Source organism: Rhinoderma darwinii, chromosome 1 (genome assembly GCF_050947455.1).
Source record: "Rhinoderma darwinii isolate aRhiDar2 chromosome 1, aRhiDar2.hap1, whole genome shotgun sequence".
Classification (NCBI taxonomy): domain Eukaryota; kingdom Metazoa; phylum Chordata; class Amphibia; order Anura; family Rhinodermatidae; genus Rhinoderma; species Rhinoderma darwinii.
In genome coordinates, this window is record NC_134687.1 from 520,015,452 (window position 1) to 520,041,033 (window position 25,582).

At 42.7% G+C, this 25,582-nt stretch overlaps 1 protein-coding gene across 3 annotated transcripts in view; it reads right to left on the minus strand.

Moving 5' to 3' along the window:
- CAMK4 (calcium/calmodulin dependent protein kinase IV) overlaps positions 1 to 25,582 on the minus strand; it is a 289,756-nt gene that overhangs the window by 145,922 nt on the left and 118,252 nt on the right. The window contains exons 1-2 of one of the 3 annotated variants that reach the window (XM_075836733.1): positions 18,062 to 18,168; positions 10,586 to 10,664 (exon numbers count right to left, since the gene is read on the minus strand). In XM_075836733.1, the coding sequence (XP_075692848.1) occupies positions 10,586 to 10,664; positions 18,062 to 18,099 (117 nt within the window). In that variant the 5' untranslated portion in view covers positions 18,100 to 18,168. The other 2 variants (XM_075836732.1, XM_075836731.1) reach the window with 2 other exon arrangements.

The window sequence follows — 25,582 nt, forward strand, 5'->3', positions numbered from 1 at the left end:
CGCGAGTACATGCAATTATGTCTGAAATTCAGGAGCTGTTTTCTCCTGAAAACAGCTCCGTAATTTCAGATGTAATTGCAGTTATCGTGTGCACATACCCTTAGGGTTCACACGCAGTGTTTTCAGGTGTATTTTGGGGCATTTACACCTCGAAAAACGCCTGAAAAGATGGAAGCTGAACGCCCACAAACATCTGCCCATTGAAATCAATATGAAAAACAGAATTTAGTTAATACGGGGCGTCTTTTTACGCCTCTGTTTTAAAAAACGGAGCGTAAAAAGACGCTCTGTAAAAAGAAGTAGCATGTCACTTCTTGAGGCGTTTTTTGGAGCTGATTTTCCATTGAACACTATGAAAAACGCCTCAAAAAACGCCTTCAAAGAAGCCTGAAAAGAAGCCTCAAAAGAAGCTCCAAATTAAAAGAAGCTTCATTTTCAGCTTTAAAAATGCCTGAAAATCAGAGGCTGTTTTCTCTGAAAACAGCTCCGTATTTTTCAGACTTTTTTGCTAAGCGTGTGAACATACCCTGAGCAATAAAACAAACTGTATTCTACATCAGGGGTGAACAACTAGTAGCACGCGGGTTGCATGTGGCCTGGAATAGCGTTCTGTGCCCCAAAAGTTCAGAAAAACACGGCAGTTCAAAGCAGCATTATTCTGATGCAGATTTCAGTGCAAGTCTTGGCTGACACTATTTACGGCGCAGGTTTTAGCTTCCTGCCTGTGCAACCGGGCAGCTGAATGTCGGGTCTCTGGCAGTCAGTGACTGCCAGGGACACCGAGGGGAAAATAGAAGCAGCTTCACTGCTTCTATCTTCTCTGATCTTTTCTACACAGCGCTCAATGAGTATGCAATATAAAAAAAAAAAAGGCAGCGGCAGCCTCTATTGGTCCCGGACTGGTCACATGATCGCTGGGTGCCGTTAGTGGCAGACTGCTGCTGGGTCTTACTAGACCCAGCACAGCCCTATTAGTGACAATAGTCACTATAAGGTCCAATGCACAAGGCCATGATTGCCGGCACGGGCAGCTGCCCGCATTTTTGACCTGTGCTTCCATACAAAGTATAGCAATTTAACTAACGAGTGCTAAAAATTAAAATACAAAACTAAACGTTGTCTGGACCTGAAGGCTCAAAATAGGTTAAAGACGATTTCTTTGAAATGACTCCCCCCACATCTAGACCAGATTTTTCTGCAACAGATTTTAAATTCTCCTATATTATGTGTATATTGGCCCCTTTCTTTGAGAGGACCACCCCTCTAAAAGACCATTTTTCCCGGCAATCTTGGGTGGTTGTCTCATAGAGGTTTCACTGTATTAGTATTCCCCAATTCTGGAGCTTCTTTTCTTATAACTCTGTGTAGTACCGTTCCTCTGTTATTCCTTCAGAATATTTACAAATAAATTGACACCCCCCCCCAAATGGTAACACTTAGTTGTCAATTTATTCATATATTTCTAAGAGGAATAAATTCTAAGAAAAGAAAAGATGCTCCAGAATTTTTATTTCATGAGGAAAAAAAGTAGTTACTAACACAGACATGTTAGGAGAGTTGACAGGTCCTCTTTAACACTACAATTTCCACATAAAATGTATACTGTGCAGTACAATAGACAGAAACCTCTTAATACACAATGCAGAAGACATAGCATTTAATGATTAGAGTACCCAAGGAGGGGAAATACATTGTATAAGCTGTTTCAAGCTTGCTGTGAGATCAGAATTACAATTGTGTTACAAACCAGAGCAATCAAGAACAAAAATAAGATTTTTCCTAAGCTACAATGTTCTTCATTTGTATTACTAGGGCACTTCCAGCTGCTTTCCATTTTATATTTCATGTCATTATATTTACTTCCTTAGAAACAGTACCAGCACACAGCTCCAAATTTTCATATCTTGAATAACAAAGGCAATCTAAAAAGAGCCAAGCTGGTACAATATAATTTGTTTGATTTACAAATATACATGTAACTGCTTCTATAGCCACACAAAATTAAACAAGCTTGATTTTTTGATCACTTTAGACTCAACCTCATGTTAAAAGCTGAATATACACTTGTGGCTGTAGGTTGGATAGTTTCAAGCTGGTTGTCATCACTATATGCAGAAACCAAAAGTGTCGGAGTGGTGGTGGTGGCGGCACCTAGCTTAGACTGCCCTAATCTCTTATGGTAGATTGGCTGTTATCTGTAAGGGTCAGGGGTTAGACCTCCAACTAAACTAAATTTTCCGTTTGTGGCTACAGATTGTTATCAAACATTCTGTGGGGTCAAAATCTGTTTGTTGGTAAAAATTATGTACATGAAGTTCAACCTCACAACTAGCTTGTCCAGAGAAAGGTAAACAAACGCCCTCAAATTAGAAAAAAAAAATCCTGTCTTACTTCATATTGCAGTTGGATATTTATCCTGGATGAATTTAGCATCATTCTCCTTGTTTATGAGAACTCTCAATGCCATTAGTCATTAGATACATGTCCATACAAGTCCTGCTATCTCTTAGGGTAGGGCATTTCCAAGTGTGACTGCTCTTACTCTAAAGAATCCTTTCCTACAGCGACTTGAGGGGGGCTCATGTCGGCAGCCGACACCCCCCCATATGCCCGATGTCGCCGCTAGCAGCCGTTGTGGCTGCTACAGCAGTAGCTCCGCTACTACGGGGCCCGCGCCGCCGAGCCTCTAACAAGTATGGGCCGGGTGACACAGGCCCTCTCATGCCCGTAGGCTTCGCTAGCACTGGAGGGGGGCCCCGGTGCTAGCGACAGCCAAATACATGCATCAGCGCTGAATGCCCGACCATTCAGCGCCTTACAATGACGCTGATTGGCGGGGGTAGTCATTCTGCCCCGCCAATCAACATCATTGAACGACGCATCGTTCAGCTCCAGCAGACCTGCTCAGAAGAGAGCAGGTCTGCATTGCCATCGGACTGCGCGGGAACGGGATCATGTGAGTATGTAATGTTTTTTTCTAATAAAACTGTGAGTGGCATTATCTATAGTGGGGGCTCTATCTATGGGGGGGTCGTCTATATGTGGGCCACTATATACAGAGGGGGTCTATATGTGGGGATGTGGGGCACTATCTACAGGGGTGTTCTATATGTGGGGATGTGGGGTACTATCTACAGGGGGGTCTATATGTGGGGATGTGGGCCACTATATACAGGGGGTCTATATGTGGGGATGTGGGCCACTATATACAGAGGGGTCTATATGTGGGCCACTATATACAGGGGTGGTCTATATGTGGGCCACTATGTACAGGGGGGGTCTATATGTGGGGATGTGGGCCACTATATACAGGGGGGTCTATAAGTGGGCCACTATCTACAGGGGGGTCTATATGTGGGGCACTATCTACAGGGGGTCTATATGTGAAGCACTATATACAGTGGGGGGAGCTATGTGTGAGACACTATACAGGGGCGGGCTATATGTAGAGCACTATCTATAGGGGAGCTATTTTTTAGGGCACTTTCTATAGGGGTGGGCTATATGTGGGATAGTATATACAGGGGTGGGTTAACTGTGAGGCACTAGCTACAGGGTGGCTATATGTAGGGCACTGCCTACAGGGGTGGGCTATATGTGGGGCACTATATACAGGCGAGCTATATGTGAGATTATCTAGAGAGGTGGGCTATACGTGGAGCACTGTCTATAGGGGAAGCTATATGTAGGGCAGAACGGTGGCTCAGTGGTTAGCACTATTGCCTTGCAGCTCTGGAGTATATAAGTATATATGTGGGCACTATCTACAGAGGGCAGTATGTGGGACACTATCTACAGGGGCTTCTCTGTAGGGCACTATCTACAGAGGTTCTATGGGGGTCACTATCTACAGGGGGCTATGGGGGCACTATCTTCAGGGGGCACGGTGTGTGTGTGTGTGTGTGTGTGTGACAGTGTATGGTACTATTATAATCAGGGACACAGTGTATGGTGCTATTATAGTTAGAGGTGCAGTGTATGGCGCTTTATTATATTTAGAGGTGTTGAGAATTTTAACTTCGTTTATAGGTGCAGAAATGTTTTAAAAGTGAGAAGCTGAAGACATCTGAGCGGAAAACTGCAGAAATGGGTCATGGCCAGTAGAAATCCATCATAGATGTCTGGACCGGAGGGAGGAGAAAAGAACTAGAATCTGAGATGTCGCCGGTGAGTCACTTAATGTAAATGTTTATTCTGCCTCTAATCAGCACTGTAGTCACTGTATGATCTGCAGCGAGATGATCGGTAGTATGATTTTTTTTTGTGAAACAGCATCTCCCAGCATATCCTCACCATTGTTCGGGTCATGCTGGGAGCTGTAGTTTTATGCCGTACAAACCTATACGGCAAGGGTTGCACTAAATTGAGCTGTATTTGTTCTGGTGTTGTATATATGTACTGATCTTGGTTCTGATGCTGTATGTAAGTACTGAGCTTTGTTCTGGTGCTGTATATACGTATGAGCTTGGTTCTGGGGATGTATTTATGTACTGAGCTTGGTTCTAGTGCTGTATTTATATACTGAGGTTGGTTTTGGTGCTTTATGTACTGAGGTTGGTTCTGGTGCTGTATATATGTATGGGCTTGGTTCTAGTGCTGTATTTATGTACTGAGCTTGGGTACAGTGCTGTATATATGAGCTTTATTCTGGTGCTGTATATATGTAATGAGCTTTGTTCTGGTGCTGTATATATGTACTGAGCTTGGTTCTGGTGCTGTATATATGTCAGAGCTTGGTTCTGGATTTATTATTATATAGGATATATTTATAATAACAAAATGGCAGGGCAGATGGAATTGTTCTCAATTCATTGTATAATTAATGGGAATCTGTCAGGTAGTTTTAACCCCTTGAACCACCACCATGCGGTAATACATGACCTGACAATATTTCCAAACATTCCCTTGTATGTTTTTTTCAGATGCAGCAAAATCTTTAAAATCCACTTTTAAAACGGCGCACACACTATATGCTAATTACTTATTAGAGGGTCATGGGGCGGTGCCAAAATCCTGAAGAGTCACAAACCCACCTTTCCATGTTTGATTGGCATCTCCCTGGCTGATACAACTTTCTCGGAATGCGCCATTGCCTTGTGGCACTATACACAAGGGGGGGACTGTGTGGCACTATACACAAAGGGGGGCTGTGTGGCACTATACACAAGGGGGAGCTGTGTGGCACTATACACAACGGGGCTGTGTGGCACTATACACATGGGGGAACTGTATGGCACTATTTACAAGGGGGAGGGCTGTGGCTCTATCTACAGGGGGCTGAGTGTGGTGCAATATACAGGGGTCTGTGTGTGGCACTATCTACTAAGGGGGGCTGTGCTGCACTATCTACTAAGGGGGGCTCAGTGGCACTATATACAAGGGAGGGGGGCTGTGTGGCACTATATACAGTGGGAGCTGTATAGCGCTAAATACAGTGGGGGCTTTATGGCGATATCTACAGGGGGGCTGTAAGGCACTATCTACAAGGGGGAGGTGGGGGGCGCTATCTACAAATCGGGTGTGACACTGTCTATAGGTGGGGCTGTATAGCACTGACTACACGGGGGTTGTATGGCACATTCTACAGGGGGCACTATATATAAGGGGAGCTGCTTGTGGCACCCAGGGGGGGGGCCCTGGTCAAGAGTTTGCTATAGGGCCCAGTCTTTCCTAGTTACGCCCCTGCTTTCCTATGTTAATGGTAGAACTGTTTTTTCTTTACACGTAAATGATATCTTCCAGTCCAGTAAATAAGTGTTGGTTGTTTATTTTATTTTTATTTTATTGTATGAAACTTTTCCCAGTATGGCCACATTTTCATATCTCATTCTCCATTCGTTGGGTTTATTACCAGGACAAGGACATTTAGAAGTTACTATGGTTTTTATAGTCTATTAGTTAGAGTACAAAAATAAGACAGCACTTGCTGTGTTCTAATTGAAACTTAAATGACACAATACCCAGCAGATCTCATTACATCTGCTACCCATGAATCCAGGGCAAAATTATAAACAGAACACTCAAAATATAAGTGCAGATATCCACAGGACATCCGACCATGTTTTGAACTAAGCACTTCATTATATTTTATCAAATAAATTCTTAACTCCTACTCAGCAATTTCTGCACCATTTACAGTACAGTAGCTAAGTGTTTTTATGTCTATAGATTTGCTTGAGAACATGACATTTATGTTACTTTTCTCATGCAATCTTTTGATTTAAAATAATAATAGTGGTAATAAACAACTATAACCTTACCTATATATATTATTTATTTATGTTACTTATATAGGGCCAACATGTTCTGCAGTGCTGTACAGAAGTTGTCATCACTCACTGTCCCCAATAGGGCTCACAATCTATATTCGCTAATGGTATATTTTTACATTGAAGAGGTTTTTATTAAAATACCCTATTTAGGCATTCTGAGTTATTAAGGAGGGTCCTTCGTTTGGGACCTTCACTGATCCAAAACAAAAAGTGGCTACAAAGGCTATCTCTCTCTTGTTGGAGGTTCCAGCACACCCATTAATTACCTGAACAGGGTATATAGCCTGTCCATTCATTGCCATCGTTTTGGAAACTTCTACTATACAACCCAATAACATGCAGAAGTAACTGTTATTTCCTGTGGTATGGACCTTTGGTGTAGAACACCTTGGGAACTTGCTTTTGGGGGTCCATAGTGAAAGAATTAGTGGCCCTTTTAACGTCCATTTAACGTATTGTTAAAATTTGCTTAGAGCTTCACATGAAAAAGATGTTTTAAAGTGTAATCCTGAAGATCGTTATTTTAGGAAATGTCCCAATTTTTTTAAACTAGTAAACATATGGATAATCGGATCATAAGCAGAACAATCCAAAAACATTTCCGGTACAATGAGAGATTGGACACAGTACATCCTTAGCTGTAAAAGCTTGTCCATTATTAAGTGTCCATCCATTAATATATACACATATAAATCTAAATTATTTATGTGCATTAGTGCTGGCAAATATAATTTGATAAGCTTGTGAGCCATCCTGAAATTAATCGTAGTAGCAGTATGTTGTTCTTCTTCAATGTGGGGTCGAGAGGTTAATGCTCCAGCACATATTATAATGCATCAAGGGCATATTGGAGACATAGCTATGTACTATGAAATATGTTCCAATATACTTAGTTACTGAATGACATTACCTTCCTGAACAAATAAACTAGTGTGATGTATGATGTTACTGATGATGTGTGTATGCAATTACTATTTTATACAAAAAGCCGAACAACTGCTGCCTGCAAGCATTGGATTGAAGATAGAAAAAACATGAAGATAGAAAAACCACCTGAATTAGAACGCTTAAAATACCTAATTTATTAATTAATCCATAAAATCTAGGCTAATATATTTCCTAAAAAGTTGAGGCTAACCAGGCAGAGAAGGTGGAATACCAACAGTGAGCAACTGATATATCAAATACCACGCTAATCTATTATTTTATTACGTCTCCTACCATCAGTACAACTGCTCCAGTACAACTGATGATAGGAGACGTAATAACAATAATAGTTGCACTGATGGTAGGAGACGTAAAAACAAAATCAGCGTAAAAAAAACAACTCCGTGTGAACTGGGCCTTAGTCTCTCGATACTAATCTGACAATTCTCTCCCCTGAACTGATAGAATATTTAAGATCATTGGGCAATTGGATTTGGGTCTATTTTGGTTAATTTTTAAGAAAAGAGATTATTAGACTATGTACATTATAAGTTATCACTGGGGTACATGAGACCAGAACCATTACTATATCACATGTGCAGGTTGTCCTCCGCTGCAAATAATTAGCTTGTCTGGCTCTCAAAATACATGATATATACCCAGAAGGAAATAGCGTGCCTATGTGTCTGGAAAGGCGACCCCACTGAAAAACAAAAATGTTTGGATTTTTTTCAGATTTCTTTCTGCACTTGGCTCATGGCCTACTCACCATTTTAATCACGAAACCCCAAATTAACTCAAACTTTAATATTGATCCAACATCAAGAGCAGGAGTGCTCCTTTATAGTGATGGAAGGGATTGCACACAATAGCTTGGGATCTTATCCCTTGCATTATGCCATGTAAATTTGGCACATTTGGGTAGATTTATCAAAACTGGTGCAGGAAAATAGGAGTAGTTGCCCACGGTAACCAATTAGGTTGTTGCTTAAATTTTGGCAAGGGTATCTGAAAAAATTAAAGGTAGTATCTGATTCCGTTGTCATGGGCAACTACTCCACTTTTGCCACGTTTTTACAGAACTTGAAGAAGTTGTCCGGTTTCAAATACATGTTATTTCTTGTATAATTGAAAAGTTATACAATTTTCCAATATACTTTCTGTAATAATTCCTCCTGCTTTTCAATGTCTCTGATTGTTGTTGCAGTAGGAACATTCATTATTGACTTCCAGTGGATAAAATCCTGTCCATGGTCATGTGATGGACACACAGGTGTACGGCTCGTTACAGTTACAGTATGTGTATCAGAGTTGTGTCTTCTAACAATCCCAGCCACCTGTGTGTCCATCACACGCCTATGGACAGAATTTTATCCACTGGAAGTAAGCATTGAAGGATCCTACTGAATGACAACAAGAAGAGATCTTGAGAAAAACCGTGAGGAATATACAAACAGTACACTACCGTTCAAAAGTTTGGGGTCACCCAGACAATTTTGTGTTTTCCATGAAAACTCACACTTATTTTGCAACTCATTTGATAAATATGACTAGAAAATATAGTCAAGACATTGACAAGGTTAGAAATAATGATTTTTATTTGAAATAATAATTTTCTCCTTCAAACTTTGCTTTTGTCAAAGAATGCTCCATTTGCAGTAATTACAGCATTGCAGACCTTTGGCATTCTAGCTGTTAATTTGCTGAGGTAATCGGGAGAAATTTCACCCCATGCTTCCAGAAGCCCCTCCCACAAGTTGGATTGGCTTGATGGGCACTTCTTGCGTACCATACGGTTAAGCTGCTCCCACAACAGCTCTATGGGGTTGAGATCTGGTGACTGTGCTGGCCACTCCATTACAGATAGAATACCAGCTGCCTGCTTCTTCCCTAAATAGTTCTTGCATAATTTGGAGGTGTGCTTTGGGTCATTGTCCTGTTGTAGGATGAAATTGGCTCCAATCAAGCGCTGTCCACAGGGTATGGCATGGCGTTGCAAAATGGAGTGATAGCCTTCCTTATTCAAAATCCCTTTTACCTTGTACAAATCTCCCACTTTACCAGCACCAAAGCAACCCCAGACCATCACATTACCTCCACCATGCTTGACAGATGGCGTCAGGCACTCTTCCAGCATCTTTTCAGTTGTTCTGCGTGTCACAAATGTTCTTCTGTGTGATCCAAACACCTCAACCTTCGATTCGTCTGTCCATAACACTTTTCTTTCCAATCTTCCTCTGTCCAATGTCTGTGTGCTTTTGCCCATATTAATCTTTTCCTTTTATTAGCCAGTCTCAGATATGGCTTTTTCTTTGCCACTCTGCCCTGAAGGCCAGCATCCCGGAGTTGCCTCTTCACTGTAGACGTTGACACTGGCGTTTTGCGGGTACTATTTAATGAAGCTGCCAGTTGAGGACTTGTGAGGCGTCTATTTCTCAAACTAGAGACTCTAATGTACTTGTCTTGTTGCTCAGTTGTGCAGCGGGGCCTCCCACTTCTCTTACTACTCTGGTTAGAGCCTGTTTGTGCTGTCCTCTGAAGGGAGTAGTACACACCGTTGAAGGAAATCTTCAGTTTCTTGGCAATTTCTCGCATGGAATAGCCTTCATTTCTAAGAACAAGAATAGACTGTCGAGTTTCACATGAAAGCTATCTTTATCTAGCCATTTTTAGAATTTAATCGAACCCACAAATGTAATGCTCCAGATTCTCAACTAGCTTAAAGCAAGGTCAGTTTTATAGCTCCTCTAAACAGCAAAACTGTTTACAGCGGTGCTAACATAATTGCACAAGGGTTTTCAAGTGTTTTCTAATCATCCATTAGCCTTCTAACACAGTTAGCAAACACAATGTACCATTAGAACACTGGAGTGATGGTTGCTGGAAATGGGCCTCTATACACCTATGTAGATATTGCATTAAAAACCAGACGTTTGCAGCTAGAACAGTCATTGAGCACATTAACAATGTATAGAGTGTATTTCTGATTAATTTAATGTTATCTTCATTGAAAAAAATGGTGCTTTTCTTTCAAAAATAAGAACATTTCTAAGTGACCCTAAACTTTTGAACGGTAGTGTATATTGGAAAATTGTACAACTTTTAATTATACAAAAAAATAACAATAATGTATAGAAACTGGACACCCGCTTGTTTTGTTGGGTAACACCTAAACTACCGTCTGTAAAAGATCTAACATTGATAAGTTGATGAATTGAGTAATTGAGTATTAACAATATTTATGATTTATAAAATTGCCGCAATTCAGACATAAAGGTTAATTTATGATTAACATTTGCCTCAATATTATGGATCATTTTCAGCTGACATCAAAACAAACTTGCTTTCATTAGTATAAGTTTTCTATGCAAACAGCGTCAACTTACAGTTTTCTTCAACATTTTTACTGCAAAAGGCTTCTGCGTTCCTTTTTGCCTGCATCTGTACACGACTGATGTTGCACCCCTAAAGGAAAAAGAAGGCGTAAGCTACTATGGTGGAATAATAGAAAGGTAACGGGTTACATGTTAGTTCATTAGGGTACAGACAGACTGATCATTTTCTTGAAGGTCAGAATCATCGTACAAAATATTTGTTCTGCATTGTAATAACTAAATATATGTATAAATGGAAACTAATGCTGTGAATGTCTTTGAAGGCTACATAAAAGGGCATTATTTTATTTTTTTTAATAAACATGTTAGTCAGCGTGTTTGGTGTCAATTTTTAATAAGCCTTTATTAAAAAGAATTTCCCTTTTTAAGATACAATTGTATCTTTCGTTTTGACATGAATCCGTCAGTTCCGCGTAACTGACTGGTTCAGTGTCAGCAGGTCCTCCGTGTTTCTGACACGCAAGATCCGCTGTCACTGAAGCCGTCAGTCCCGCAAACCTGACGGGATCAGGATTTAGTGCTAGATACAGCTGTTCTGCATAGAGAATACAGAGCAGCTGTATCTCAAAAAGTAAAACAATGTTTTAATAAAACCTATTTATAAAGTTACACTAAACACACTGACTAATCTATTTATTAAAAAAAAAAAATGCCCGCAAAAGTTTACACAGCTTTTAACATAATTCTTATCTGAGGCCCAAATAGTAAATGAATAGGTGTGGAATTGAATACCCTACCAACTCGTATACATATTCAGCTTGTCACTTTTCGTTCCTAGCTATTATAGACATCAATTCAGTTCTCTGTGACCGAGCAGAATCATTCACTCATGATCATTCATTAATGGACATTACATCCCTCAATACTCCCAGTACTGTCCCTCTTCATGAGCTACTGCTAGCTAAATCAGTGCTTAGCAAGAGTATATTAAAGAATGTGAGTATTGCTGGAATAAATATCATAGAGGAAATAACTGGATAGTGCATACTTTGTTAGACATGCCTATCATACTATGTTTCACACCTATAGATTTGGGTGTTATAATGTGTGTACATGATAGAAGGGGTACAATTCTCTGATAGGCTATGCACACCTTTCAAGCCCTTTTTTTTAAAATGTAATACCGTATATGTATTTTTGAATACTAGCACTTTTATTAAAAATGTTGCTTTATTTCTGTTTTGCAGATTTCATGTATCCACTATACATAGAAGCTGCAGAGCGAAGTTGTCAGCCGAATTAGTCAGTATTCCACCTCCCTCTTCCATGCAGTCCCTGACGTCCTCCCTATGCAGTTCAGCGTCATCAAATCTCATCCACATTTCAGCGATTCCGCCGCAAAAAACGTAACTCAGAATTTTTTTTCTCATACTTACCCAGAAGTCTGTTGTAATATCAGGATAGGGAGACAGACAGGTGAGCCCTAATCTACCCGCCACTCAGTCCCTGCCTACTTGCACAGCCCGTCCTAGGCGACGGCGTACAACTGGACGACGGTGCCTACGCTCAATATGTGCACGACAGACAAACAAGACAAGGGAACACAAAAGCAAAGGAATGTGGGGCAGTTGCCCACGGCAACACAATGAGCATCAGAGTAGTGGACGAGCAGAGTCAAACCAGGAGTATACGTGGTAACAAATGCAGAGCAGGAGAATAATCAGTCAAGCCAGGGTCAATATGAAGCGGAGGTCAATAGTAAAAGCAGGAACAGCAGTGCCAGGAAACAGGAGAATCACAGGCAAAGGACAAGAAGCAAATGAAGGTATAAGTGGACCAAGGGCGGGAGCTAGAACCGTCTGGCCAGGCTGCAATAGGCTCTCCCACTACTCAACCTACCAGCCTGAGTGGTAGCAGATCGAGTCACACTAGCAGACCTAGGAACAGATGCAGGCTGATTAACCACGGTTGTCGACACAGAAGCTCTGTCAGGCAAATCCTTCACATCTGTGTTTCTTCTTCCAGGCCAGCCTCCTGGCATGACGTTTCATCCCATGTGAACGCTGCTGAAGCCATTCACAGGCTGTAGTGGTCTCCCGGGATGAAACGTCACCCCAGGAGCCGGTCTGCTAGCACTCCCAGCTAAATGCTGCACTCTTTTGCAGCGGACATTCCAGGCAAAAAACTGCACCACAACTTGATGCGGTTTTTCACCCGGAATTCCCTGGAGCCACTAGGGCGGATATGCAGTGTAACTTTACGCAGCGTACCCACCCCGTGTGAACTCAGCCTTAAAGTATAAAGGATCTGCCAGGCACTACGTCTGTGGATACTCCCAGGATTAATCAGTCGACACCTGAGGCCAGACCTCTTAGACTGACACCGGCTCCCACCAATCAGGGTGGCAGGCTCAGGAGTGGGAGAGCCTATCGCGGCCTGGTCAGTTGGAGTTAGCTCCGCCCCCTGTCCATTTATACCTGCCGTCTTCCAGAATTTTATTAATGAAATTCTGAGAGATTACCTGGGAAACTTTCTTGTAGTGTACCTTGATGACATACTGGTGTTTTCCAAGGACTGGTCCTCCCACGTAGACCATGTCAGGAAGGTCCTCCAGGTCCTCCGGGAAAATAATCTGTTTGCGAAAACCGAAAAATGTGTGTTTGGGGTACAGGAGATACCATTTTTGGGTCAAATCCTCACTCCTCATGAATTCCGCATGGACCCTGCCAAGGTTCAGGCTGTGGCGGAATGGGTCCAAACTGCCTCCCTGAAGGCGCTACAGTGTTTTTTGGGGTTCGCTAACTATTACAGGAGATTTATTGCCAACTTCTCGGTCGTCGCTAAGCCTCTTACGGACCTCACTCGCAAGGGTGCTGATGTCCTCCACTGGCCTCCTGAGGCCGTCCAGGCTTTTGAGACCCTCAAGAAGTGCTTTATCTCGGCCCCCGTGCTGGTTCAGCCCAACCAAAGGGAGCCATTTATTGTGGAGGTTGACGCGTCCGAGGTGGGAGTGGGGGCCGTCTTGTCCCAGGGTACCAGCTCCCTCACCCATCTCCGCCCCTGTGCTTACTTCTCTAGGAAGTTTTCACCCACGGAGAGTAACTATGATATTGGCAACGGCGAACTTTTAGCCCTTAAATGGGCTTTTGAAGAGTGGCGTCACTTCCTGGCGGGGGCCAGACACCAGGTAACGGTCCTTACTGACCACAAGAATCTGGTTTTCCTAGAATCTGCCCGGAGGCTTAATCCTAGACAAGCTCGATGGGCGCTATTCTTTACCAGATTTAACTTCTTGGTTACCTATAGGGCTGGGTCCAAAAATATTAAGGCTGATGCACTGTCACGTAGTTTCATGGCCAATCCTCCTTCTGAGGAGGATCCTGCTTGTATTTTACCCCCTGGTATAATCGTTTCTGCCACTGATTCTGATTTAGCCTCTGACATTGCAGCTGATTCAGCTCCCGGGAACCTCCCTGGGGACAAGCTGTTTGTCCCCCTGCAATACCGGCTAAGGGTACTCAGGGAAAACCATGACTCTGCACTATCTGGTCATCCTGGCATCTTGGGTACCAAACACCTCATTACCAGAAACTATTGGTGGCCTGGGTTGCCTAAGGACGTTAGGGCTTACGTTGCCGCTTGTGAGGTTTGTGCTAGGTCCAAGACCCCTAGGTCCCGACCTGCGGGCTTACTACGTTCTTTGCCCATTCCCCAGAGACCTTGGACCCATATCTCCATGGATTTTATCACCGATTTGCCTCCATCTCAGGGCAAGTCGGTGGTGTGGGTGGTAGTAGACCGCTTCAGCAAGATGTGTCACTTTGTGCCCCTTAAGAAACTACCTAACGCCAAGACGTTAGCTTCTTTGTTTGTTAAACACATTTTGCTTCTCCATGGGGCCCCAGTCAATATCGTTTCTGACAGAGGGGTACAATTTGTTTCCTTATTTTGGAGAGCTTTTTGTAAAAAGTTGGAGATTGATCTGTCCTTCTCCTCCGCCTTCCATCCCGAAACTAATGGCCAAACGGAAAGGACTAATCAATCCCTGGAACAATATTTAAGGTGTTTCATCTCTGACTGTCAATTTGATTGGGTCTCATTCCTTCCCCTCGCCGAATTTTCCCTGAATAACCGGGTCAGTAACTCGTCAGGGGTCTCCCCGTTTTTCTGTAATTTCGGGTTTAATCCAAGGTCAGTCGGAGTTAGCTCCACCCCCTGTCCATTTATACCTGCCGTTTTCTCTTCCTCATTGCTTGTTATTCTTCTTGGATTCCTGGCCCCACTGCTGCCTTGCTCCAGCCTGCTTCTGCCGTGCTTCTGCCTTGCTTCAGTTCCCGCTTATCCTGCTTCGCTCTGCCCCTGGCTTGCTTCCTGCTCCGTGCTCTGCGTTTGTATACTCCTCTACATCCTGATCCTGACTGGCTCGTTCACCACTCCGTTTCCTCTCGGTGTTCCGTGGGCTACTGCCCCTTCCCTTGCTTGTTCCCTGTTTGTATACCCTTGCACTTAGTCAGCGTAGGGACCGCCGCCAAGTTGTACCCCGTCGCCTAGGACGGGTCGTTGCAAGTAGGCAGGGACAGGGCGGTGGGTAGATTAGGGCTCACTTGTTCCCTTCACCTCCTTCCTGCCATAACATAAAGTGTAAGCATTACGCCTCCAGTATTGGCAACCCCTACTACTAGGTGAAATTTATAGGGCAAGCCCCCTTTGCCTCATGGGGACAGCATGGTAAGTTACCTGTCAGAGTGTTGCTACCATATTCTGCTGTACGGTACGTAGCTGCAGAGTATATATGCATTGTATAAGTGCATCTTTAGATAGGGATTTGTGGACATTCCTTTTTTGTGCTCTGCTTGGCTCCACGATTATACGGACTGAAGTTCAACTTAATTCTGAAGACCCCTTGTCATGGTGGGGCCTTAAAGACACTTCAACAAACGTCACTGACATTACCACTCCCATGGCGACATCATTCTCTGTGACATCATCATATAAACTGGTGGCATACAAGGGACTGACCAACCTGTGTCGCTATCAAACTCTCTGATGATGGTATCATCAGTGCCATCAGGTAATAACTGACCCCTGTGACATCTTGACCCACTATTGAGCTTTTAACGGGATGCACCACCCCTCTGACATGAGCCAATTCTGCTCCCGCTGCAGTCGCTATGACTGTCTGGCATTACGGGTCCTGGTACTCAATTTATAAGATCAGCACCCCTTGACCCAGTGACATCACTACTATGCCTTCAGCTGTGACATTAACAACTGTGATGTCACTAGCCTTTTTAAGGTCCTAAAGGTGACAAGTCATACAACGTAGTGTAATGTAGGCAATGTAATGTATGTAAGGTCCTAAAGGTGACAAGTCAGACAACGTAGTGTAATGTAGGCAATGTAATGTATGTAAGTGTGTCTGTGTATGCACATATACATATACAACACTGTCTATGGACGCATTTACCTAACAGTGAGCTGTACGTAAGTCTCTAGTATTCTGGTATATGTCATATTCGGTACTGACAGGGTTAAATACCAGAGCTTATCTCCTAATTTGTAACCCTATCAGACATCACTTGTGCTGTGCCGGATTTGTCCTGTTTCAAAGTATTAATGCAAAGTTCTTGGAACAAGCATTTAATTTTAACAGTGACAAGGAGCTGCTGCTAGCATTGACTAGAGATAATGCCATGCAACATCTAAGAGACAAATGGCAAAGGCTATGGGTAGATCTCATTACATCTTCCTCCCACTCTGAAGCAGGATACATTTTTCCATTTTTATTAAGATTCAAAAACTGTGCCGGAAATGTCATGTAATAAGCTGACAACATTTGCAATATATTGCGGACGGAAACACACAATGGTTGCTTTAAAAAAACTATGCCAGTCCAATTAGTGCTTTTCCTGCCATTCAGAGGTTGCTTCCAATTCATTGAAAGACACTGTCACAGCAGTCATACCCGCGCCTACACTTGATAAGTGCCATAAATCTCCCTCATTGTAAAGGATTGTATACTCTTTACAGCATTACTTCATCCAACCATGTGATTTGAGTTGCAAAGATTGTCATTGTTACCAATTCAATAAGTCCCTATGAGTAGGAAGTGAGGAGAATTATATATAATCACCACCATCCAAATATATCATGATATTCAGAAAATATACAATGGGTAAAGTGGCATTTCCATCTATAAATGCAAAGAATAGAAATTTTGTACAAATCTTTGAGTTAAAACATATTTTGTTATGTGGTAGCATTAAAGACAATTTACTATGTGAAAATACATCAAAAGGGCAATACAGAGATCTTTCTAATGATCTTTTTACACCGTCTGGGGGATTAAGTAATCCCCCAGACGGTCATAACTATACCATCAGACATTTTATCAATTGTCAGAGCAGTGGCGTTGTATATGCCGCCAGATGCCCTTGCCCCAAATTGTATGTGGGCAAGACTATCCAAGAACTCAGGAGAAGGATCTCTAAACATGTTAGTACCATCAATACAAAAGAGGATACTCCCCTCTCCAGACATGTGAGATACGTCCATGAGGGCGATCCTAAAGCTCTCCAATTTTGGGGCATCACCCAGGTAAAACTGGGTCCGAGGGCTGGTAACCTAGACAAGAAGCTATTACAGGAGGAAGCCCGTTGGATACATAAGCTGAATTCTCTCAGCCCCAACGGACTCAATGAAGGCTTTACTTTTATGGCCTTCTTATAGATTCACCTTTGAATTATGACATTACTGTCAGACAGATAGTGGACTAAACCTAGTAACTAATAATTATATACATACACCTTGTTCAATAACTTCTGATGTATACCTACACATTTTACAATCATTTATAAGTTGTCAATGTTATCACTGATACTGGCATACAACCTAGTAATTTGATTCCTTCCTCCTTTTTTTCATTATTTCATTATGTGATGATGATCCACTCGAGATATGGCTATCCCTACGTTATATTCAATGACAACCACTAAATTTTTTCATTATGTATATATTTATTATCAATATTTATGCTTGATGTTCTTCATCTCTTGTTGTATGTCTTTATCACAATTTATGTTTATATGTGATTTCACACACATATAATTTATCACTGCTATACACCGATAGGGAAAGGTTAGGGAAAGTGTCTAATTAATAAGTTTAACAATTTATTCAAACCCACACACATGTGTATATACATTTATTTAAATATCCACGTATGCACTTTAAGTGTTTTTGTATTTCGCAATTCTTTGTATCTTTTTATATTTTTTTAATATATTTTTTCTGTTTTCTATATATCTATTCATTTGGTTGCAAGCCTCCATTCATGTTTGCACAATTATGTTTATGAAGTGTTATCCAGTCATACTGTGTTAATTATGGTTGACTAACATTATATATGAAATAGCTCTTGGTATGTGTACATCTGACTGCTGCATCCTTCGAGCAGTTTTTCATTTATTTTGTCCTCACTGTGTCTGTTCACGTCCTGCATCTGATTCTAACACAGCCTGCACTTGCCTCGGTGCTGTTATCAGATGTACGGCGTCTGTTGTCATGGTTCTATCCCAGCTGTGTCCGGATCACTGGTCACGTGATCTCACTCTCCAGTGCTTCCGGTTCCAGCACTATGGGTATGTTTACCTGCAGCGACGTCCTGTTAATCTGCTACACCGAGGCACAGCTGCTGCATTCCTCCGCTGTAGGAGATGATTGGTTGAGGGAGACCATAAGGGGACGGCATCTGTACTTCCAACAGCACCCCCAGACGAAGGCTTCCGGGCCGAAACGCGCGTCGGGGTGACGCCAGTGAGGGTGACCTGTTCCAAATGGGTATGAGCTCCGTTCCCAGCATGTGTTTACCTTCAGCAACATGAGTCTTGTATTTAGGCTATTACCATGGGTAGAGGTTATTTGCATCCATGGCTGCTAACACAGCCACAGCTTTGATTTGGTTATTGTGCCCTTTACCTATGGGGTCCAGCTGAGCCATTCAGTTATGTGCGTATTTTGTGTGCATATTATGGACATCTTTTTCTTAGTCTGGCTCTCGATAGGGGCCCTGACATTGGTATACACGCTGTAATTCACATGCATTCTGATTCTACCTTTTGTGGAGAGAGTTATACTGAGCTATTCTGCTGTTGAATATTACCTTGTTTTTCTGCTGTTAAAACAATAATTTTTGTTCTTTCATGCTGGCTATGTAATAGAATATGCACATCATATAAATGTAATACACTACTGATGTACCTTTGCATTTTTGTAGCCTAACAGTGTCGCCCATTACCCATATTTTCGGATTATATATGATATATACGTGTGATCTGGTTGTCTTTTCTGCACTGTGGAATTCATCTCTGTTTTTAATTCATGTAATATATTTTTATATGTATTTAATAAAGATATTTTGTTTTCAAATATTTTGGTGTGTCAGACTCCGAAGTTTAGGTTTGTCATTTATTCAGCGGGTTCACCGTTATTACCATGCCTTATTCCCCATAAACTAATATGTATTGGGTCATATTTGTGACTTGAATAAATGTATCCGGGGGATAACCTTTGTGGTGTTCTTCATATAGGTTTACTACTAACCACTACATGGTGTCCGTTCAAATTTCCAGCTGTTTGCATTATGTCCCGTTCTTACATTCTTACTGTCATCCAATCATACTAGTGGCCCCGCTGTATTACACATAGTGATCTATCTCCTTTCGTAATTACTATTGGTTCCTTCGTGCAGGCACTGATGTACTGTGTTTGAAGGACATCAGTGTACAATACCTCCATTAAGAGTAATACTCATGCAAGTTCTCTCCATCTCTCGTACTAACGACATACATACTCACATCTCGCATAGGAGACGGCGGTGGCATTTGCAGTCATTCGTTTGGACTGCTACACGCATGCGCGTGATGCGTGCGATGATTGGCTGCTGGTCTGATGTATCTCTTTGGCCATTCACTGTGTCAATCATTTGACATGGAGGCCCGACGTATGGGACGAGCCATGATTGGTGCTGAGGAGTCATGACACTTTCATGTGCAGCACGCACAAGTCTATATAAGGAGGAGGAAAACAAACGCGCGCTCAGTAGCCCCGAATTATCCCCTGAGGACGCTGCTTGTGCAGCGAAACATGTCGGGGGGGCTATCGCCATTTTAATATTAACTGACGGTTCAGCGATCCATCTTACTCCAGTGTGACAGCACGAGCTAAACGGCAGTCTGCAGTGGCCGAATCAGCTTGTCACACTGTATTGTAGCGATGTGCTACGCACACTCATTTGATCTCCTATGACAACGCTGGCCGTCCTTTGAAAACAATTTTAACTTTCTGTTTGTTGTATGTCTTTCATTTAGATACACTAATAAAAGTTACATTTTAATCTAAACAGTGGTTGGGAAATTGGGACCTTTGTGCTTAGGCATATGAGTTGTTGTTGATAATATATCCCTGCCAACCACTAGGGGTCTCCCCTTTGTCTCTCAGCTCATTGATCGGCACTCGTTTGCTCCTTTCAAAAAGAAGCTATGTATGGGGACGAGTACTCATTACTACAATCGCTTGTCCCCATACATTTCTATTATGTCAGAAGCACGTCTCCCTGTTTAAACAGGGAGATGTCCTGCCAACAATGATAATATTTTTGGCTGCATAAATGATATAATTAGCCGATGAACGAGCAATGCAGTGCAATGATCATGAATAATTGGCCTGTGTATAAGAGCCTTTTTGTTCACACGGTCAGGATTTGCAGAAGAGTGGATTTTCAGTGAAATCCATGGCAGAAATCAGCAGTGAAAATCAGGATTTCTGCCTTGAATTTACATACAGATTTGCATGCAGATGAGCTGCTTTTAAAGTGCAATGGAGCTAATCTGCAGCTTGTCTCTGTGGAATCTGTGGGAATAACGAACATGTTGCGCATTATACAATAATTATTCCCCATTGATTTTTTTTCGGAGCATGCTAATGGGGCATTTAAAAAAACATTCAAACGTATTGCCGACGGATTTGCAACAGATTCGTTCTGAATGTAGGAGCGAAATCCATGTATAAATGAGGACATAATCCGCAATATGTGGCTATACCCTAAAATTTATTATAAGTGCGCGTTAGAACAGTCGCTATAGTGATATATATGCATGCTCAGTGAATGTAAACCCACAGAATACGCATTTTGAAAAAAAAAAAGTAGTGTAGGCACCACTCAAATATGTAAATAATGCCTGATGCAAAGCGCAACACACCAAAAACATATCATGAATATCCTCAAAAAGACATAATTTGGTGTGTAAAAAGCACATATGCACTCATTTTGTAAAAAAACCTAACATTTTATTAGTCTACAAGATAAAACAACCAGGACACATAAAAACATTTAAAACTGTACCAGACCAGTACAAGTGTAAAACTGTATTTAAAGGCTATATACACATTTGAAAGGCATTGTTTTTAATAAAATTATCAATCAGTTTGATTGGTGCAATTTTATAAATACCTGTTATTAAAAATTATTTTTACTTTTTGAGATACAGCTGCTCTGTATTCTCTGTACAGAACAACTGTATCGTTCGCTAAATCCAGTTCCTGTCAGATCCATGGGACTGACGGGTCAGTGAAAGTGGGTCCTACGTGTCTCTGACACACAGGATCCACCTTTAATCTATCACATCTAAGTTCATAACTTTACATAGCCTTTAATACTAAAGATCGACACTTTGAGCATTTGGTCATGTCCTTGGGTCTCAATTTGCCTGTGGCTCCATCCGAAGTCCACAATATTCCTCCTGGAAAGCATTTTGTTCCTCCTAGCCAAAGAAAACTATTTTTTTTATTAAGTCATTCTCCTAAGTTCTCTAGACATCCTGGTATATGGAAAATTCAAAGTTTAGTCTGTCATCACAACTGGTGGCCTTCTCTGTCAAAGGACTGCAGGGTTGCTTCATCCTTTGCCTATTCCTGATTCTTCCTGGACTTATATCGCAATGGATTTTATTACTGATTTACAAAGTTGCTTTGGCTGTACCATGATCTGGGTCGGAGTTGACAGTGGAATGAACTGTGCCATTTTATAGAAACTATCTGGCCGACCTACTTCTACTCATCTGGCTGTTCTCTTCAACAAACACATATTTTTCTTGCATGGACTCCCTAGGCATATTGTGTCCGACAGAGGTGTGCAATTCACTTCTATGTTCTGGAGAACTCTCTGCAAGTTACTTGAGGTTAACCTAGATTTTCCATCTGCCTTCCACCCTCAATCTAATAGTCGAGTGGAATGTATCAACCAAGTTCTGGAGAACTTTCCCAGAAACGTTGTGACTCTTCAAGACAACAGGACCGGTCTCCTTCCCTGGGCAGTGTTTTCCTATAATAACCATATCGTTGAATTCACTGTCTTCTCCATTCTTTTTGGTGTACAGACAGCATCCCAGAGTTCCCCTACCGGATCCTAACCTCTCTGAGGTTCCAGCAGCCCACATCTCCAATGCTAACTTCCTGCGCAACTAGCAGGAGGTAAAGGAATCTTTAAATTAAGCTCATCACTCGCTTCAAGAAGAATGCAGACAAGAGGTGCATGATTCCTCCTCAGTTCCATCAGGGACACAAAGTATGTGTGTCCTCCAAAAATATTTGTTTAAAAACTCCCTGTTTCACATTGGCTCCTCGATTCTTGGGTCCCTATGTTGTCTTGAAGCAGATTAACCCTGTTTCCTACAAGCGCCATCTCCCTCAGTCTTTACGAATCTCTAATTCCTTGTGTCCATGTGTCTCTCCTCAAACCTCTGATGTTAAATCACTTCTCTAAAAAGCGTCCTTGTCCACCAACCTCAACCTTCTCTGCTGGTCCAGATGCCAAATTTGAGGTCAACAAGATCATTGACGCTTAGCTTCCATACTCTAGCTTGCTAATTGTATTCTCCTAAAACTTGTATTTCGATCATCTGTACTGACCCTACATAAACTTGTCTTCTCCTGTCTGCCCTCACCGTTTGCCTGTTTCTTGTAATTACCATCTGCTGCCTGTCTTGACTTCTGGCTTTGTAAAACGTAAGTGAATGTCTGCTGCTTGCCGTGGCCTACACTAATACTGGACTCGGCATCTTGCCTGCTGTTATTGTACCTCGTCTGTATATGCCAGCAGTTACCAACAAAGACTAGTCTAAGGGTAGTGAATTGGTGACACTAGCAGCCAAGCCCACATCTCCATACAGAGGTTAAAGTGTTAACACCTAGCTATCCATTAGACTCTGATCCCTAGTTTAGCCGCATGCCAAATCCGTTGGCAACAAAATGGGTCTACACCACCCTGTGTAGGCCTCCGTGAAAGTCATTACTTCTGTGTCCCTCGTCCCCATAAATAAATTATACTAAATCTTTTCCCACAAAACTCAATCTGCTCATTCTTCTCTATCACATTTCATCAGCAGATAAGTAAACATGTTCAACGTAACATGTTCCCCTTAACTGTGAAATTTTGTAAACTGTGGTTTAAAAGCAGTGCTGGTTTTATAGAACATGGAGACCTCAGCAACAAGAAAAGTTTGGCTTCTAGTCTGCATGTAATTTTTAAAGTTTTTGTGTAATTGCGGCCCACATAAAACCAAAGTGGCAAGAAAATACTGCAAGAAATAGCCCAAATAAAAAACATCATATATGTAATGAAACAGGGTGGGGAGACGACAGGTGAGCCCTAATCTACCCGCAACTCAGTCCCTGCCTACTTGCACGGCCCGTCCTAAGTGAAGGCGTACAACTGGGCGACGGTCCCTACGCTCAGTAAGTGTAAGACAGACAACACAAGACAAGGGCACACAGAAGTAAAGGGGAAGTAGGGGCAGTTGCCCACGGAAAACAGTGAGCAACAGGCAGTGGTGAACGAGCCGATTCAAACCAGGAGAGTACGTAGTAGCAAAACGGAGCAGGAGAATAGTCAGGCAAGCCAGGGTCAAAAAGGTTACAGCGGTCAATCAGGTAAATAGCAGGAATAGCAGAGCCAGGAAACCAGAGAATCACAAGCAAGGAACATGCTGCAAGTGACGGTATAAATAGACAAAGGGCGGGAGCTAGAACCATCAGGCCAGGATGTGATAAGTTCTCCCTCTCCTCAGCCTGCAAGCCTGAGTGGTAACAGATCGCGTCACTCTAGCAGACCTTGGAGCTGATGAAGGCTGATTAACCCCCGGTGTCTACACAGAACCTGTGTCAGGCAAACCCTTTACAGTACCCCCCCTTTTATGAGGGGCCACTGGACCCTTCCTAGGTGGGCCTGGCTTGTTGGGGAACCGAAGATGGAACTTCCTGAGCAATATACCGGCATGAACATCCCGGGCGGGTACCCAAGTCCTCTCTTCAGGCCCCTATCCTCTCCAATGGACCAGGTACTGGAGTGAGCCATGGACCATCCTGCTGTCCACAATCTTGGCTACCTCGAATTCTACCCCATCAGGAGTGAGAACAGTGACCGGAGGTTTCCTCGATGTAGCCAAGGAAGGGGAACAGCTTTTCAAGAGGGAGGCATGGAACACTTTGTGTATCTACGGGGGTAACACCAGCCGGAAGGAGACAGGGTTGAGGACCTCAATGATCTTGTATGGCCCTATATACCGGGAAGCAAATTTCTTGGATGGAACTTTAAGGCGCAAAATTTTAGAAGATAGCCACACCAGATCCCCGACCACAAATAGGGGGTTAGTAGAACGTCTTTTATCTGCCTGAGCTTTTGGATGCTCTGGGACGCCTCAAGGTTCTTCTGAACCTGGGCCCAGACTGTACACAGTTCCAGATGAACGACATCTACCTCGGGATTGTTGGAACCACCAGGTGTAGTGGAAGAGAACCGTGGATTAAACCCAAAATTGCAGAGGAAGGGGGAGACCCCGACGAGCTACTGACCCGGTTATTAAGGGAAAATTCGGCGAGGGGAATGAAGGAGACCCAATCATTTTGACAGTCTGAGATAAAACAGCTTAAGTATTGTTCTAGAGACTGATTAGTCCTCTAAGTTTGGCCATTAGTTTCAAGATGGAAGGTCGAGGAAAAGGACAGATCAATCTCCAGCTTCTTACAGAAAGCTCTCCAAAACAATGAAAGAAATTGTACCCCTCTGTCAGAAACAATATTGACCGGAACCCCATGGAGACGCAGGATGTGTTTGACAAACAAGGTAGCTAACGTCTTGGCATTGGGTAGTTTCTTGAGGGGTACAAAGTGGCACATCTTACTGAAGCGGTCTACTACAACCCACACCACCAACTTGCCTTAGGATGGAGGCAGATCGGTGATAAAATCCATGGAGATATGGATCCAAGGTCTCTGGAGAATGGGCAAAGAACATAGTAAGCCCACAGGTCGGTACCTGGGAGTCTTGGACCTAGCACAAATTTCACAAGTGGCGACGTAGGCCTTAACGTCTTTAAGTAACCCAGGCCACCAATAGGCTCTGGAAATGAGGTGCTTGGTACCCAGGATGTCTGGATGGCCAGATAGTGCAGAGTCATCATTCTCCCTGACCAACCTTAGCCGGAATTGCAGGGGAACAAACAGCTTGCTCTCAGGAAGGTTCTCGGGAGCAGAACCTTGATCAGCCGCAATTTCGGAGGCTAAGTCTGAATCCACAGAGGATATAAATATACCTGGGGGCCAAAAACATGCGGGATCCTCCTCAGGAGGAGGGCTGGCCATGAAGCTATGCGACAGAGCATCAGCTTTGATATTTTTTTAACCAAGCCCTAAAGGTAACTACAAAGTTGAATCTCGTAAAAAACAACGCCCATCGAGCGTGTCTCGGATTTAGCCTCCGGGCAGATTCTAGGAATACCAGATTCTTGTGGTCAGTAAGAACCGTTACCTGGTGCCTAGCCCCCTCCAGGAAGTGGCGCCACTCTTCAAATGCCCATTTAATGGCTAAGAGTTCGCGGCTGCCAACGTCATATTTTCTCTCAGTGGAGGAGAACTTCTTAGAGAAGTAGGCACAGGGACGGAGATGAGTGAGAGACCGAGTACCCTGGGACAAGACAGCACCCACTCCCACCT